The sequence below is a fragment of the Emys orbicularis genome, chromosome 10 (assembly GCF_028017835.1).
Source record: "Emys orbicularis isolate rEmyOrb1 chromosome 10, rEmyOrb1.hap1, whole genome shotgun sequence".
NCBI classification, from domain to species: domain Eukaryota; kingdom Metazoa; phylum Chordata; order Testudines; family Emydidae; genus Emys; species Emys orbicularis.
The window spans coordinates 35,307,420-35,323,121 of NC_088692.1; the positions used below are offsets into that span (position 1 = coordinate 35,307,420).

Here is a 15,702-nt window from a genome sequence, read left to right on the forward strand (position 1 = left end):
GGAGTGGGGCCTATCAGGGACAGTACCGGCAGGGGGTGGGGCCTGTCAGGGACATTACAGATGTGGTGTCGGGAGGTGGGGCGTGTTGTGGTCAGTACTGGTGTGGTCTCGGGGGCAGGGCCAGCGTGGTCTTCAGGGCTGGGCCTGTTGTGGACAGTTCAGGTATGGTCTCAAGGGCAGGTCATGTCTGGGACAGTACAGGCATGGTCTGGGGGGTAGGGCCTTGTCGGGGACAGTACAGGCGGGGCCTTAGGGGCGGAGCTTTGGGCAGTACAGATGTGTTCTCAGGGGTGGGGCCTATCAGGGACAGTACGGAGCGTGGTCTCAGGGGGCAGGGCCTGTCAGGGACAGTACCGGTGTGGTCTAGGGGGCAGGGCCTGTCAGGGACAGTACCGGTGTGGTCTAGGGGGCAGGGCCTGTAGGGGACAGTACTGGTGTGGTCTAGGGGCCCAGACCTGTCAGGGACAGCGCAGGCGTGGTCTTGGGGGCAGGGCCTGTCAGGGACAGGACGAGTGTGAGGTTCCCTCATGCGGCAAGGCTGGGGTTAGAGCGTTGCGGCCCAGCTTAAAGAGGGGCCCGCGTTGGCCCCATCTCTCCACCCCCATTGCCACGAGCTCTGTGGTGTGCGGGCGCCTGGCCCTGGGCACATGGGAGAGGAGCTCCCCCTGCTGGGGGAGGGCAGTGTGGGGTTTCCCGCTGCTCTCCGGGCCCCAACTGACCAGCCCTGTTTCCTCTCCCCACCCGCAGTCTACCTGGGAACGGCTGTGGGGGCTGCCAGGTTCCTGCCAGGGAGGGCGACTTGCTGCCTGAGTGGGCGACTTCCTCCCGGGCCCCTCCCCCCAACACCCCTCCCCCAAGGGCTGATGATGGCGAGGCTCCTGCCCTGTTCCCTGGGCCCCACTTCCCTCCTCTGCTCCATTTCCCTGCTCTCCCCGGCCCTCTTCTCTTCTCTTCTCTTCTCTTCTCTTCTCCTGCCTCCTTCGGCTCTCCCCCGCCCCATCCCTGCGGTGAGGCAGAATGACAGGTGGGCAGTAGAGGGATCTTGCAGATGGGTGGGGAGACAGATGGACAGGCAGGTGCATGGGTGAATGGACAGACTAGCAGGTGGGCAGATGGATAGGCTGTGACGAAGTGGGAATATTTTGTTGAGGCCAGATTGTGCCTCAGTTTCCCCTATATGTGGCATCGTTGCCTCGGGGGTGGCAGAAGGCTGATTGCTCTCAGGGCAGGTGAAGAGACATAGCATGGGCATCGCCTGGCTGTCTGGGTCTTGGTCCCCATATCAGTGGCGCCTCTGATAAGACAATGGCAGATCCAGTTGCCTGCACATTGATACCTGGCAAGCAGGGACCCCGCCTCTCTGCAGGGGGCCGAGGAGCATCGTGGGGAACAAAGCACTGGGTGGGGGGGAGCTAAGCACTGGCTGCGGGAGGGAGTCGGGCTTCTTCACCCCCAGCATCTCCTTTGGCTCCCTGTGGGGGAGGGGTTTTGTAATGCTCTCAGTGGGGGGTCCCCCAGTGCTCTCAGTGGAGCCCCTGGGTCCTGAGCGCTTTTAGAAGTCTGGCCCAAAGAGACTTGCCAGGGGTCCCAGAGCAGGTGGTGGGGTTGGGGCACGATCAGCTGATCCCCTCCCCCGCCACGACTTCACCAGGAGCCCACTCTGCTCTCGGGATACCTGCCGTGGAGGGGCAGTGGGGAGGGCTCATGTGTGTGTGCTGGGAATTGGGGGAAGGGAGGTTTGTGTGTGTGTGTGCGCAGGGGATGGGGAAGGGAGGGGTGTGTGCAGGGGATGGGGAGGGGTGTTCACAGGGGATTGGGGGAGGGGAGAGGGGTGTGTGTGTGTGTGTGTGTGTGCAGGGGAAGGGGAGGGGTTTGTGCAGGGGGTTGGGGAGGGGAGGGGTGTGCAGGGGATTGGGGAAAGGGAGGGGTGTGTGCAGGGGAGGGGAGGGCGTGTGCAGGGGAGAGGGGTGTGTGTGTTCAGTGGATGGGGGAGGCCAGGGGAGGGGTGTGTGCAGGGGAAGCGGAGGGGTGTGCACAGGGAAAGGGGAGGGGTGGGTGTGCAAGGGAGAGGGGTCAGGAGGGTTTGTTCAATGGATGGGGGAGGGGTGTGTGTGTGCAGGGGATGGGGAGGGATGTGCACAGAGTAATGGGAGTGGGGGAGGGGTGTGCGCAGGGGAGGGGGTGGGGGAGGGGGTGTTCAATGGATGGTGGAGAGGAGGGGTGTGTTTGCAGGGGATGGGGAGGGGAGGTGGTGTGAGGGGACAGGAGCGCTTTGCATGCATGTTTGGAGCACTGGGTGTGGGAGGCGCTGGCTGGTGGAGGGGGCACTGGGGCTGGCTGGTGTGTGTAGCAACCCTTATTCTGGCGCCTACTGCTGGCCCGAGTGCCCAGGTCAGTGCAGCGTGCCTGGCTCCCCCGCCCTGCCCAGCATCTCTGTGGGAGCTGGAAGGACCTGGGAGGAGAGGCTGGGCCAGGCTCCATGGCCCTGCTGAGCCTGCCAGTGCGGGGCCAGTCGGTGCCACTGGGCTTGGCCTGTCCCACTGACGCATTGCTCAGGGGTCCTGCCTTCTCTGTGAGTTCACCCTGCCTGTTGCCAGCCCAGCCAGCTGCCCCCAGCCCTGCCCCACACCCCACGCAACAGCCCTGGCCCCATGGGCACAGGCTGCATCGCCCCAGCTGGAAGACAGGAGTCCGGGGTGGGGCTGTGTCTCCCCCTTGCCGCCCCTGCTCAGCCTGGCGCTCAGCCCCCGCCCCCGGCCGGTCCTCGCCCCCCACGCAGGGCTGGGAGGCGCTTTGCATTCCAGAGCGTCTGAGCCTGGCCTGGCCTGGTGCCAGCATGGGGGGGGCACCTGGGCGCGGGGGCAGGGACAGGCCTGCTCGAGCCAGGCAGAGCCAGGGAACAGGTGCCACACGGGCACGGCTGGCAGGGGCTCTGGCCCGGGCGGGGGAGGAGGAGGCGGGCGGGGGGAGAGGACGTGCAGGGGGGAGCAAGGGCTGGCCTCGGCTCTGCGGAAGTCTCTGCTTCCTGCTTGCCAGCCCCGGGCTCGCTGGAGAGGAAAGAGCCCCCCATTCATGCGCCAGGCGCTGGGCTGCAGCTGCAGACGCAGGCGGGGTGAGGGGTTGGCGCGGGGCCCGTCAGAGGGTCAGGAGCAGAACGAAAATGAACCCGGCCCACTGCCAGGGGGCACTGCTGGGAGTGCCCCCCAGTGCCATGCTGGCAGGGCTTGGCACAGAACCCAGGCCAGCAACTGCCCCCGGGGGGCAGTGCCCACTGAGACAGAGCCTGGCTTGAGGGAACAGCACAGGGCCTGTGTGTGTGTGTGGGGGGGAATTGCTTGAACCTGTAGAAAGCGGGGGATGCCCTAGGATATTTCTGCCCTTGGGGTCCCTGGGGGTGCAGGATGGAACCCCCTGGGGTGTCAGTGCTGGGGGATGGAACCCCCTGGGGTGTCAGTGCCGGAGTGGGGGATGGAGCCCTCCCAGATGTCAGTGCCAGAGGCCCGAAGCTGGCTGTGCTCTGGGCTGGAGGGGCCTGGTGGTGGTCGTGGGGGCAGTCCCAGGATGTCTGTCCCCTGGAATGGGAGTGCTCTGATGCCGTCACTGGCCCGTCCCTCCAGCCCTGCGGTGGGGAGGAGGCTGCAGAGGTTAAGCCTGGTGCGGGAATGTCTTGGACCCGAGACTGAAGCCCCTGTGGTCCTGGGGGCCCCGTAGGGGGGAGCGACCAGGCCATGTGGGCCTGAGCCAGGCTGTGCTGAGTGCAGGGATGGATGGGGCTGGAAGCTGGGGACATCGCGCCTGCCCCTCCTCCCCGCTGCCTCTCTGCTGCGCCCAGCCAGTGTCCCTGCCCCGCGCTGCGCCACCCTCTGCCCAGCCCGAGCACTGATATCCCAGCCTGACCCCAGGCTGGCTCTGTGGCCCCCACCCCATGCCTGGCTCAGGGCCTGGCAGTCCTAGCAGTCCGGGCCTGACGTGGGTCGCGGTGAGGAGGCGGTGGTAGGGGGCTCCCAAGGGTGGGTGCTAGTGAGCCCTGGGCTCTAGGAGGAGCTGGCTGAGATCACAGCTGAGACAAGCACCTTGTTCTCAGCCAGCTGCAAAACAGACCCTTCTCCAAAGCCAGTGTGGGCACCTTGCTCTGCACAGGGGGAGGGGGAAGGGGGCAGGGCCGGGGGGGGGAGGTGCCAGGGCTGAGACAGCAGGGGCTGTGGGTTGGGATTGAGGGGCACTGGCAGAGCTGGGGGGGGAGCGTAGCAGGCCTGGTGTGTACACAGCCCCCTGCATTGTCCAGTCCCTGCTGGAAGGGGGTGAGCGCGCCTGCTGGGGTGTGTGTGCGATGGGGGCCTGGATGGCTGTGGAGGGATGCTGCAGGGCTGGCCCAGTGGGTGCAGCAGGGATGAACTGAGGCAGCTGAAGAGGCAGCGTGTGCTGCAGAGCCGGGGGAGCTGGCTGTGGGCACGGTGGGGTTGGGGCAGGACCGGGTGTGGGTACCATGGGGCGGGGGGGGACGGGTGTGGGCACTGTGGGACTGGGGGGGGCCTGTGGCACATTCCCTGCTGTCCTGCTGCAGGCAGCGCAGGGTGTGGGGCTGCTCACTCCCAGAAAGGGGTCTGCAGGGCCGAGCGCATCCCACGCGGAGGGAGGTGAAGGGGGTGGGGGCTGGGCATCTCGCTCTTGGATCTGCTGGCGTTGGCAGAAGCCGGGACAGTGGCAGGACGAGAAGCCCCTGGGCTGGGCGGCGGGCACCTGTCCGTGATGCCCCTGTTCTCACAGGTGGTGGGTGGCAGATGGATGATGCCCCTCCCCTGCCAAGGAAAAGTGCCTGGGCCCCTTGCCTGAGCCGGCCTGAGGCGCTCAGCAGAGCCCCTTCCTGCATAGCCCCCGCCTGGGCAGGGCCAGCCGCAGAGCTGCCTGGGGTCTCACTGCAGCACAGGCACCTCTGGGATCAGGCTGTGTGGGGTGCTGGGGGCTCTCCGAGCACTGCCACCTCCTCATCACTGTCCCCATGGCCAGGTGGGGAAACTGAGTCACAGGGAGGGGGTGGGATGTGCGTGGGCGGGCCAGGGTATGATGCCACAGCAGGAAGCAAGCAGGAAATGAGCCAGGCCTGGCGTCCACGGAGGACCCCAGGATGGCAGTGCAGGGCCCGCCTGGCCGGGCTCACAAGGAACCAGCTAGCAGACAGCTGGCAGCCCACCAGGTCCCCTCCCCTGCCCCAGGGAGAGGCCCCGGGCAGGGCAGGGCAGTCCAAGGAGGGAGGCCGTGAATGCAGCTGGAGCCTTCCCAGGCTCTGAACTGCCGAAGATTAATATTTACTTCCTTCCTCCCCCTTCCCTGTGCCCGGCGCAGCCAGACAGGGGGCCACAGGCCGGCTGGAGGGGGGTGGGCGGGGTGCCCCTCCCTGCCCACCCCAGCGGGGCTGCCCCCAGCCAGGAGCAGGGAGAGCCCAGCAGCCCTTTGGGGGCTGTCGAGGATCGGGGGAGGGGCACGGTCTGCTGGCTGGGCTCTGGGCTGATCCAAAGCTGACAAGTAGGAAGGGGCGCAGGGCCCTCGGGCACTGGCTGCCGGACCCCAGCCAGGCCTTGGGGCGCCTAGGCTCGGCGCAAACCTTATGGTGCCCAGCAGGGCCAGCCTGGCCTGAGCTGAGTGGCTCTGGGCTGGCTCTGGTGCGGGCTGGGGCTGGCAGGCAGGGGGCAGAGTGAGGCTGGCTGTGAAGTGGGCAGCTCTCATGTATGGGAGCCTTGTGTTGGGGACGGTGCCCCCCAGGTCTGGGTCTGCCCATCCCCCTTCCCTAACCACCCCCAACCCTTCAACCTAGCAGTGCACCTGGCCCTGTGCTGCCCCCCCACTACCTAGTCCTGTGCAGCTCCCCCTGCTCCCTGGCCCCTTGCTGCCCCCCCTGCTTTCTGGCCCCCTGCTCCCTCCTCCCCCACACTCCCCAGCCCTGTGCCGCCCACATACTCCCCAGTCCCATGCTGACCCCCCCACTACCTGGTCCTGTGCAGCCCCCCCCCATTCTCCCCAGCCCCAGGCTGCCTCCCACATTGCCTGGCCCCAGGCTGCACCACCCCCACCCCCCGCTCTCTGGCCCCCTGCTGCCCCTCAAACCTGCCAAGCTGAATCCCCTCCTGGCTCCAGCAGCTTCGGGCTGCTGGTGATGGGGAAGCGCCTGCAGCCCCCTGCTAGCCCAGCTCTGGGCTCCCCACATGGCCGGCACAGGCCTGGTTCAGACTCCCTGACCTTCCCTGCCCAGAGCCCTAGGCTGTGCGAGTTTGTCCCCCCAGAGCAGGCTGAGCTCCAGGTTTGCAAGCTCCATGATGTGTTGCAATCTCCCCCTGGACGGCAGGAGCAGCAAGGCCCAGGGCAGGCTCCTTCCCCAGCTGTCGGAGCTTTGCCTCTCCCAGCTCCGCCGAGGATCTCAAAGCACCTGAAAACCCCAGGGGGCTGCGGGTTGGGAGTGAGGGGCATCGGTTGGATGCTTGCCCAGAGCCCCTCCACACTGGGCCTGGCTTTGCCCTGGCGTGTGAGCACCGCATAGGCCTGAGTAACCGTGTAAAGTGGAAGGGCCGGCATGTGACTGGGCTGGTGTCTGCTGGGCCCCACCCTGGCCTGGGCCCCACCCTGCAGAGCCCTGCGGCTCCTGGCGCTGCCCCCTGAGCTGTGGCTGCTGCAGGCAGAGGGGAAACAGCTGCTTGTAATTCCAGACGGGTCACTGTGCTGGGGGGGCTGCAGCACAGCTCTGGACCAGCTCAGCCAGTTCTGCCGGCTGCCTCTGGCCCCATCCTCCCCTCCCCGCCTGGCAGGCTGGGCGAGGCAGGCGGTCACTGAACCCAGCCCCTGCCTGATGGCTCCTCACTGATCATAGGACCCGCCCCCATCTGGCTCAGTGGGAGTGGGTATGGGGCTCCATGGAAAATGTAGGGCTGAGTTCTGAGCCAGGCCAGGGGAGGAGCAGGAGCTGGGACTCTCCAGTGCAGCCAGGGTGGTGAGAGGCTGCCAGGACTCTGCCCTCGGTGGGGGGGGGGGGGCACTGGGCACTGTGCAGGGGAGGGAGCTGGATGGGATGGGTGGCAGGGGCAGTGTCGTGGCATCTACTGCACCTGCCTTTCAGCTCTGGAGGTCTGGCGGAAATGGGGTTCAGGGGGCCCCAGTATTGGGCTAGCAGGGGGCTGCAGGTCAAGAGTGAAGGGCACCAGCAGAGCTGGGGAGGTGTGGGGGGGGAGGCCTGTCCACAGTGTCCTACTTTTGTACATAGAACTGTTCCTTCTCCAGAATCTGTCCTTGCATTTCCCAGCCCCCTGTTAAGAGCAGGCCTGGCGACAAGTTTTTGGGGGGCTCCTGGTGGCAAGTTGGGGGGAGATCCTGGTGGCAGGATTTGTGGCTCTTGGCAGCAGGTTGGGGCAGGGGTGCTGGAACAATTTGTATAGTGGGGGTGCTGAGAGCCATTGAACCAAACTGTAAACCCTGTGTATGATGTAAACCACTTTAAGCTGTGGGGTGCTGCAGCACCCCCCCAGTTCCAGCACCTATGGGTGGGGGGGGCTCCTGGCAGCAGGGGGGGGTGGGCTCCTGGTGGCAGGTTTTGGGGGTGCTTCTGGCAGCAGGGTGGGGGGGCTCCTGGTGGCAGGTTTTGGAGCTCCTGGCCCCGATCCTGTGGCCCCTGGGACAGCCTCTGTGCAGGGGGGTGCATGGGTGTCCGTGTGTGGGTCCTAGAGGGCGGCACGATCCAATTCACCCCCCTGCCCCTCTGCTCCACTGCAGGTTGCCTGGGCACCCTGCCCCTGTCCCCGGGCTGCAGGGGGAGCAGGCCCCAGAGGACACCGTCTGCTCCCTGCCGGAGGACGCTGCTGGTGGCCAAGCCGGGCACCATGCACTCCCTGGATGAGCCCCTCGACCTCAAGATCAGCATCTCCAAGCTGCGGGCAGCGCGGGAGAAGCGGACACTGGGCAGCACCAAGCACCGGGCCTTGCACCGCGAGCTCAAGAGCCAGGATGATGGTGCCGCAGCGATGGGCCCCGGCTCGCCTGGCTCCCCGCTGGCCGGTGAGAGGGGGAGGGGCGTCCAGGGCCCCACCCGGGGGGACCGCCTTCCTGCACCCTCTGGTACGGCACCAGGGGGCGCCACCTGTGTGCAGTCTTCTCAGGGTGGGACCGGTGGTGAGAGAGCCTTGGGTCACGCTCTGCCCCCTGCTGGCCACCTGCCCCTGGGGCTGGGCCCACACGCCTGGGGTCCCCCAGGCAGTGCTGGGATCCCTTGGGGCAGGCCATGAGCTGTGGGGTTGGGCGCAGGGAGTGAGGAAGAGGGGGGTCACTACCGTGTCCTGCCCCAGAAGTGGCTGCATTGCAGTGGTGGGGAAAGGTGCTTGGGGCGGGATTTGCTGCTCACCCGCTGGCTTTGTGCTCCCCAGGTCCCCTGCTGCCCTCCAAGTACCACGACAAACGGGACGCTCGCTTCTCCTCGACGCCCCTGCTGGACCTCAGCCTGTCGCCCCCATCCGGCCTGGACTCCCCCGGTGGCAGCACCTCGCTGTCCCCTGAGCGGCAGGGCAGCGGGGACCTGCCCATGGCCCCCAACCCCCATGTAAGTGATGCGCTATGGCAGGGCGGGGGCTGGGGCAGACAGGGGAGCTGCTGGGAAGGGGACTGGGGGCACAGTGGCAGCAGCTCCCTCCCTCGACTCAGCAGGAAGAGCCTTTTCCAGGTGGCTGCCCCTCTGCCCAGGGCAGCCCCAGACCTAGGGCCCTGGGCCCCGCTGGGCTGGGCCGCCAGGGAGGGGAGGGGGAGGGAGAGGGATGGACTGGGGTGGGGGGGAAGAGGGATGGGCTGGGGCGGGGGAAGGGAGTGGGATGGGCTGGGGCGGGGAGGGAGGAGGAGAGGGAGGGCTGGAGTGGGGGGGAAGAGGGATGGGCTGCGGCGGGGGGGCGGAGGGGCAGGGGGAGAGGGATGGGATGCGGGGGAAGGGAGTGGGATGGGCTGCGGCAGGGCTGTGGCGGGGAAGGGTGGCTCGCCCGGCCTGTGCCTGCCTGGGGATGGGCACCAGGCCCACGCGGGGTATGCGGGTAGTGGTGCGGCAGAGCTTGGGGGAGCTGGCCCCAGCTGGGACGGGGGGGTTGGGTGCAAGGGGGGGCTCATTGCACTGCAGAGCTTTGGGATCCAGCTGTGCAACATCCTTCATCCTTCCTGATCCCCGGGGTGGGGCACGTCCGCCCCCCCCAGCCCCCTGCCCCAGCCGGTGTCTCTGACCCACCCCAGCCCCCCCGCCCCCCCCCCGAGCTCCCTGCTCCAGCCAGTGTCTCTGACCCAGCACCTTTGTTCTCCCCCCACAGGATTTCCCGTCCCTGCATTACATCGACGGCCTCCCGAGCTCCTTCCAGTTCTTCCTGCCCCTGGGCTCAGGCGGCGCCCTGCACCTGCCGGCCTCGGCCTTCCTCACCCCCGCCAAGGAGAAGCGCCTTTCCCCGGAGCTGCCTCTGCCGCAGCAGCTGGTGTGTCGCTGGGCCAAGGTGAGGAGGGCAGCCGGGCCCCAGGGGGCTGAGCCCATGGCCCCAGTCCTGTGTAGGGTAAATCCCCTGACATCTGCGTCCTAGAGGGGGGCTGCAAGGGGCATGCAGTGAGGCTGGGGGGCAGCGAGGAGCATGCCGCGGGGCTGGGGGGCGGATGGGGGCAGTGAGGGGCATGCTGTGGGGATGGGCAGATGGGGGCAGCGAGGGGCATGCCGTGGGGCTGAGGGGTGGATGGGGGAAGCGAGGGGCATGCCGCGGGGCAGAGGGTGGCAGCGAGGGGTGTGTTGTGGGGTGGAGGGGGGCAGCGAGGGGAGTGCTGTGGGGCAGGGGGGTGCGAGGGGCGTGCTGCGGGGCAGGGGGGATGGGGATGGGGGGCTGCGAGCAGTGTGCCATTGGGTGGAGGGAGGTGGGGCAGAGGGTGCTGTGAGGGGTGTGCCACGGGGCTGTGAGGGTCAGAGGGGGGTGGGGCAGAGGGGGCTGCGAGGGGCGTGCTGCGGGGCAGGGGGGATGGGGATGGGGGGCTGCAAGCAGTGTGCCATTGGGTGGAGGGAGGTGGGGCAGAGGGTGCTGTGAGGGGTGTGCCGCGGGGCTAGGAGGGTCAGAGAGGGGTGGGTCAGAGGGGGCTGCGAGGGGCGTGCTCAAGGGGTGTGCCACGGGGTGGAGGGGGCTGCGAGGGGCGTGCTGTGCGGTGAAGGGGAATGGGGCAGAGGGGGCTGCGTGGCGCATGCCATGGGACAGGTCTTTGGGACACTGCCCCTCCTGGCCATTGGTGGATCTCTATGGGCCACCTGTCCCAGTCACCCTTCCCAGCCCAGCGCCCGCAGCCTCTGGGGCCGGGCACAGCCGTGGCAGGTCTGTGCTAGGGAGTGACGGGGCGGGGTGGGTACATCTTGGCCAGTCCTCGGGGGGCCTGAGCCACTTCCCACTCGATCCCTCCTGCCGTGCATCAAAACACCCACCCCGCCCTCAGCCGGGCCCCCTGCAGCCGCCCCTCCCCCAGCCGGGCCCCCCTGTGATCCCCCCCAGCCAGACACAGTGGGGCTCCCCCTTCAGCCACCATCTGACCCAACCCTGCCCCCCACAGTGTAACCAGCTCTTCGACCTGCTCCAAGACCTGGTGGATCACGTCAACGACTTCCACGTCAAGCCGGAGAAGGACGCGGGTTACTGCTGCCACTGGGAGGGCTGCGCGCGCCATGGCCGGGGCTTCAATGCCAGGTGGGGGCTGGGGGCACTGAGGCTGGGACAGCGAGCTGCAGGGAGGGAGGGAGACGCGGCTCGGGACCCCGAGACTGATGGGAGGGAAGAGGAAAGAGAGATTCAGGCAGATTGCGGTTTCCCAGGGAACCACGTGTGTCAGTTACACCAACAACTGTTAGTGACACGCTGGCTGGTTATGGGGCAAGGATGGGGGGGGATCAGGGCTGGGCGGTTACGGGGCAGGGATGGGGAGATTGGGGCTGGGTGGTTACGGGATGGATCAGGGATCCATGCTGTGTTGTTATGGGGTGGGTCGATCAGGGCTGGGTGGTTAAAAGGCAGAGATTCGGGGGGTTTGGTGCGGGGCACTTATGGGGTTATGGGGCAGGGATGAGGGGATCTGGGTGGGGTGGTTATGGGGCAGGACAGGGATTCAGTGGGGGGCAGGAGCAGATCTGGGCTCTGCCCCAATTGCTGGGTATGATATTGGACAAGTCCGTGTCCTCTCTGAGCTGGGGACCGTTCCTGGCCCCCCTGGGGGCGGCTGTGGCGATTTGTGTGTCCTGTGACGGGGAGAGGGGAACAGCTGTTCCATCAGCTCCCTGGGTTCCCATGGCAGCTGCAGCCCCACAGCACCCTGCCGGGCCGGCTCACCCCACGCGGGCCCCACCTCTGCCCGTGGCGCCCTGCCGGGCCGGCTCACCCCACGCGGGCCCCCCCTCTCCCCGTGGCGCCCTGCCGGGCCGGCTCACCCCAGCTGGGCCCCCCCTCTCCCCGCGGCGCCCTGCTGGGCCGGCTCACCCCAGCCGGGCCCCCCCTCTCCCCGTGGCGCCCTGCGTGGCCGGCTCACCCCAGCTGGGTTCCCTTCTCCCTGGGGCAGGTACAAGATGCTGATCCACATTCGCACCCACACCAATGAGAAGCCTCATCGCTGCCCAACCTGCAACAAGAGCTTCTCCAGGCTGGAAAACCTTAAAATCCACAACCGCTCGCACACAGGTCAGTGTCAGGGATGGGGGGCCTGGGTGTCACCCCCTTGCACACAGGTCAGTGTCAGGGCAGCCCATGGCCCAGCGGCGGCGGCCCTGTGGCATGCTGGGTAGGGCAGCCCATGGCCTGGCGGCAGAGGTCCCATGGCACACCGGGTCAGGCAGCCCATGGCCTGGCGGCAGAGGTCCCATGGCACACCGGGTCAGGCAGCCCATGGCCTGGCGGCAGAGGTCCCATGGCACACCGGGTCAGGCAGCCCTTGGCCTGGCGGCAGAGGTCCCATGGCACACCAGGTCAGGCAGCCCATGGCCTGGTGGCGGAGGTCCCATGGCCTGGTGGCGGAGGTCCCATGGCACGCCAGGTCAGGCAGCCCATGGCCTGGTGGCGGAGGTCCCATGGCACGCCGGGTCAGGCAGCCCATGGCACGCTGGGTCAGGCAGCCCATGGCCTGGTGGCGGAGGTCCCATGGCACGCTGGGTCAGGCAGCCCATGGCCTGGTGGCGGAGGTCCCATGGCACGCCGGGTCAGGCAGCCCATGGCCTGGTGGCGGAGGTCCCATGGCACGCCGGGTCAGGCAGCCCATGGCCTGGCCGCGGAAGTGCTGTGGCACGCTGGGTTAGGCAGCCCGTGGCAGCCCATGGCCTGGCGGCAGAGGCCCCATGGCATGCCGGGTTGAGAAGCCTGTGGCAGCTCATGGCTGTTGTGTCCCCATGCAGGCGAGAAACCCTACATGTGCCCCTACGAGGGCTGCAGCAAGCGCTACTCCAACTCCAGCGACCGCTTCAAGCACACGCGCACCCACTATGTGGACAAGCCCTACTACTGCAAGATGCCCGGCTGCCACAAGCGCTACACGGACCCCAGCTCACTGCGCAAGCACATCAAGGCCCATGGCCACTTTGTGTCCCACGAGCAGCAGGAGCTGCTCAAACTCCAGCAGCCTCCCAAGACCCCCGTCGCCTCGGCGGAAGTGCCTTACGTCAACGGGGCGCAACTCATCATCCCCAACCCGGCCGCCCTCTTTGGCGGGCACGCGCTGCCCGGCCTGGGCGCCTCTCTGCCCATCCCCCTGGCCCCGGGTCCCCTGGACCTCAGCACCCTGGCCTGTGGTGCCGTGGGCTCTGCTGCGCTGTCGGGGCTGCCCAGCCCCATGCTGTCCCTCAATGGGGCGCCACTCAACTTGGCCAAGAGCCCCTTGCTGGCGTCTCCCTTCGGGGCTAGTGGGCTGGGGCTGCCAGTGGTGTCCCTGCTTGCTGGCAAGACGGACGTGGAGAAGTGCCAGGCGGGCGACACCAGGGTGGCCAAAGCGGGCAAAGCTCAGGGGCTCGAGAGCCGCAAAGACTCGTGTGACAGGACTGAGCGGGCCCGGCTCAGGCGTGCTCCGGAGAGCCTGCCGCTGCTGCCCGGCGCAGTGCTGGACCTGTCCACCGGCGTGAGCTCTATGGGCAGCCCCGAGGCCCTGCCGCCCGGCTGGGTGGTGATCCCCCCTGGCTCCGTCTTGCTGAAGCCAGCCGTGGTGAACTGAGTGAACGAAGCCCAGACGCAAGACAAGGCACCACCTTGGCCCGAGTCTTGACGGGTGAATCCGCCAGCGGGGTGGGGGGGAGCCGGACCTCCTGCCCCCTTCCCCTGCGACTGCCGCTTGGGTCTCGCTTGTACCCTTCACGAAAGAAGAGTTTGACTCTTCTGAGAATAGCAATAATCCCCATCCCAGCCCCGCGGCCGGCCCGCACCCCCGGCCCAGCGCAGGCTGCTCCAGAGGCCTCTTCGTGGGACCCCCTGAGGCTACATCTACACTACAGGGGGGGGTCGATTTAAGATACGCAAATTGCGTAGCTGAATTCGACGTATCAGATCCGACTTACCCTGTTGTGAGGACGGCGGCAAAATCAACTGCCGCGGCTCCCAGTCGACGGCGCTTACTCCCACCTCCGCTGGTGGAGTAAGCGCGTCGATTCGGGGATCGATTGTCGCGTCCTGACGAGACGCGATAAGTCGATCCCCAAGAGATCGATTTCTACCCGCCGATTCAGGCGGGTAGTGTAGACCTAGCCTCAGACAGCTAACTGCCCCCTCCCTGAGTCAGCCGCACCCTGGCGCCTCCTGCTGGCTCTCCAGGGAGCCAACGCTGGCACAGGACACAGCAGGAGCAGGCTCATGGCTCTGGCAGGCGCCGGGCTGGGGCACCAGGGTCGGTTGTGGCAGCAGAGCGGGCGCCGGAGAGGGACGATTGCGGAGGGACCCGAGCCAGGCCGTGGCTCTGGGAGCAATGGGGCGTGGAGCTGGATAAGGGCCCTAGAGCCAGCCTGGTGTGCCATCGCCCCGTCTCTCCCTGGGGGCTGCCTGCCCCAGGCCTAAGGCAGTGGGAGGCGCCGCTATTTATTTATCTCACCCAACCCCCCGCTCTGACAGATCCCGCGTCGGGCCCTTGTCCCTGGTGCTGACCAGGTGCCCCCTGCCTGAGGCCTGAGCCATGCAGCCACCTGCATTGAGGTCCCAACACCCAGCCCCGTGCCCACCCCCAGTCAGTGCCAGGTGCTCATGTACTAGCGCCCTCTGGTGGCTGTGTGCAGCCCAGTAGGTGGGTGGGTGTGAGCGATCCCAGAGGAAGGGCCCATTGACACACACACACCCCCCCCCGTCTGCGGCTTCTGGGTGCCGTGGCCCCTGGCCCCTGCAGCAGAGCTGCCCCCTTGGCACTGGCCACCCCCTCTGGCCATCACACATGGCCTAGCAGGGAGGACGATGCCAGCAGAACCCACAAACACAGGCATGTTCCCCCCCCTCAAGCCCCATGACGCGGGCAGCCCTGGGCACCTTCCTCTCTGGCTCAGAGTAAGCCCCCCACCCTAGGATTGGCACTGCCATGGCATTGGGCTGGCAGGCTCCCTCCACTCCAGCTCCGGTTCCCGCACACCGTGGGACGCTGGCTCGTTTCCAGGAGCCCCCACGTGAGGGGCTCTAGTGCCTCGCTCGCCTCAACACCTGCCACTGGCCCTCTTCCATCACCCACCTCCCAGTGCCCCTGGAGCCAAGCGGTGTTTTCCTGCCACCCAGCGCTGACCCGGGAGCAGCCAGCCCAGCCATGTGGTACCACCAGGAGCCGCTGACGGAGCTCCCACCAGCCAACTGGCACCCTGCCCAGTCTGACCCCCCCCCCCCCCAAGAGCAGATCAGCCGGGCCCCGAATGCACCCAGCCGTCCCCGGGCCAACGGAGGAGGCAGAGCTACTCACCCACAACTGGGCTTGCCTGGCGGAGATGCCGGCGAGACAAGACCACGATGAACTTCTGGACTGCAGCCCCATTGCCCTTCAGCCCTGGGTTGACTGGACTGAGACAGACAGACGGACCCCCAATCCCGTGGGGAGCCCTGCCCCCGGACCCCTCCCCCGACAACGCATACTGGCTGAGTATGCCGCTCACCGGCTCCCATGCCCCTTCCCCAACGAGGGGGGAGGGCGGGGGCAAGATCATCTTCAGCTCTGTTAGTACCTTAGCATGTAACACGTGTGTGTGTGGCTGGCCGGCGCCGCAGGGTGGGAGTCCCCCCTGGCTGTGAACCCTGGCCCGCTAGTGTCCTGGCCCGCCCAGCTGGGAGGCGGGTGCCAGGGGCAGTACTTCAGTTAACACCCTGAGTGGGCAGATTGCTGCAGGCCACCACCCCCCAGCACTGCAGGGAGCCCTTGGGCCACCACCCACAACCTGGTGCTGCACCTGCCAAGCCCCCATTCTGGCCAGCTGCCAAGGTGAGCCCCATCAGGCCTGGGGCTGAGCCCCCCCTGCTGTCCTCCCCCCAAGGCCTGCTGCTGACGCTCCCCAAACTGGTTTTCCCTCCACCCTTTGGGCAGATCACCTCACGGACCCATTGCCCATCTCCCAGTGACTGGCTCAGCAGCTGCAACCTTCTCCAGCCCAGCCCCACTGCCCGGAGCCCTGGCTAGCCCTGCCCTGGCACACGCCACCTCCCTGAGGCGTGGCTGCCAGGCTGCCTGTGGGCACATGGCCTGGGCAGG

The 15,702-nt window shown here is 67.4% G+C and overlaps 1 protein-coding gene across 1 annotated transcript; it reads left to right on the top strand.

The window, feature by feature from the left end:
- The first annotated feature begins 7,862 nt into the window (after nucleotides 1-7,862).
- GLIS2 (GLIS family zinc finger 2) lies at nucleotides 7,863-13,212 on the top strand. The gene is made up of 6 exons (XM_065412511.1): nucleotides 7,863-8,037; nucleotides 8,403-8,575; nucleotides 9,321-9,497; nucleotides 10,582-10,715; nucleotides 11,578-11,696; nucleotides 12,404-13,212. The coding sequence occupies exons 1-6, from the start codon at nucleotides 7,863-7,865 to the stop codon at nucleotides 13,210-13,212; spliced, it is 1,587 nt and encodes a 528-aa protein (XP_065268583.1).
- The last annotated feature ends 2,490 nt before the right edge of the window (nucleotides 13,213-15,702 follow it).

What these genes read in the sequence shown, in the direction of transcription:
- GLIS2 (XM_065412511.1), top strand. Translation starts at nt 7,863, where the DNA reads ATGCACTCCCTGGATGAGCCCCTCGACCTCAAGATCAGCATCTCCAAG. An exon ending in CCATGGCCCCCAACCCCCAT is followed by an intron (nt 8,576 to 9,320) that starts GTAAGTGATGCG and finishes CTCCCCCCACAG; the next exon opens with GATTTCCCGTCCCTGCATTA. An exon ending in CCACAACCGCTCGCACACAG is followed by an intron (nt 11,697 to 12,403) that starts GTCAGTGTCAGG and finishes GTCCCCATGCAG; the next exon opens with GCGAGAAACCCTACATGTGC.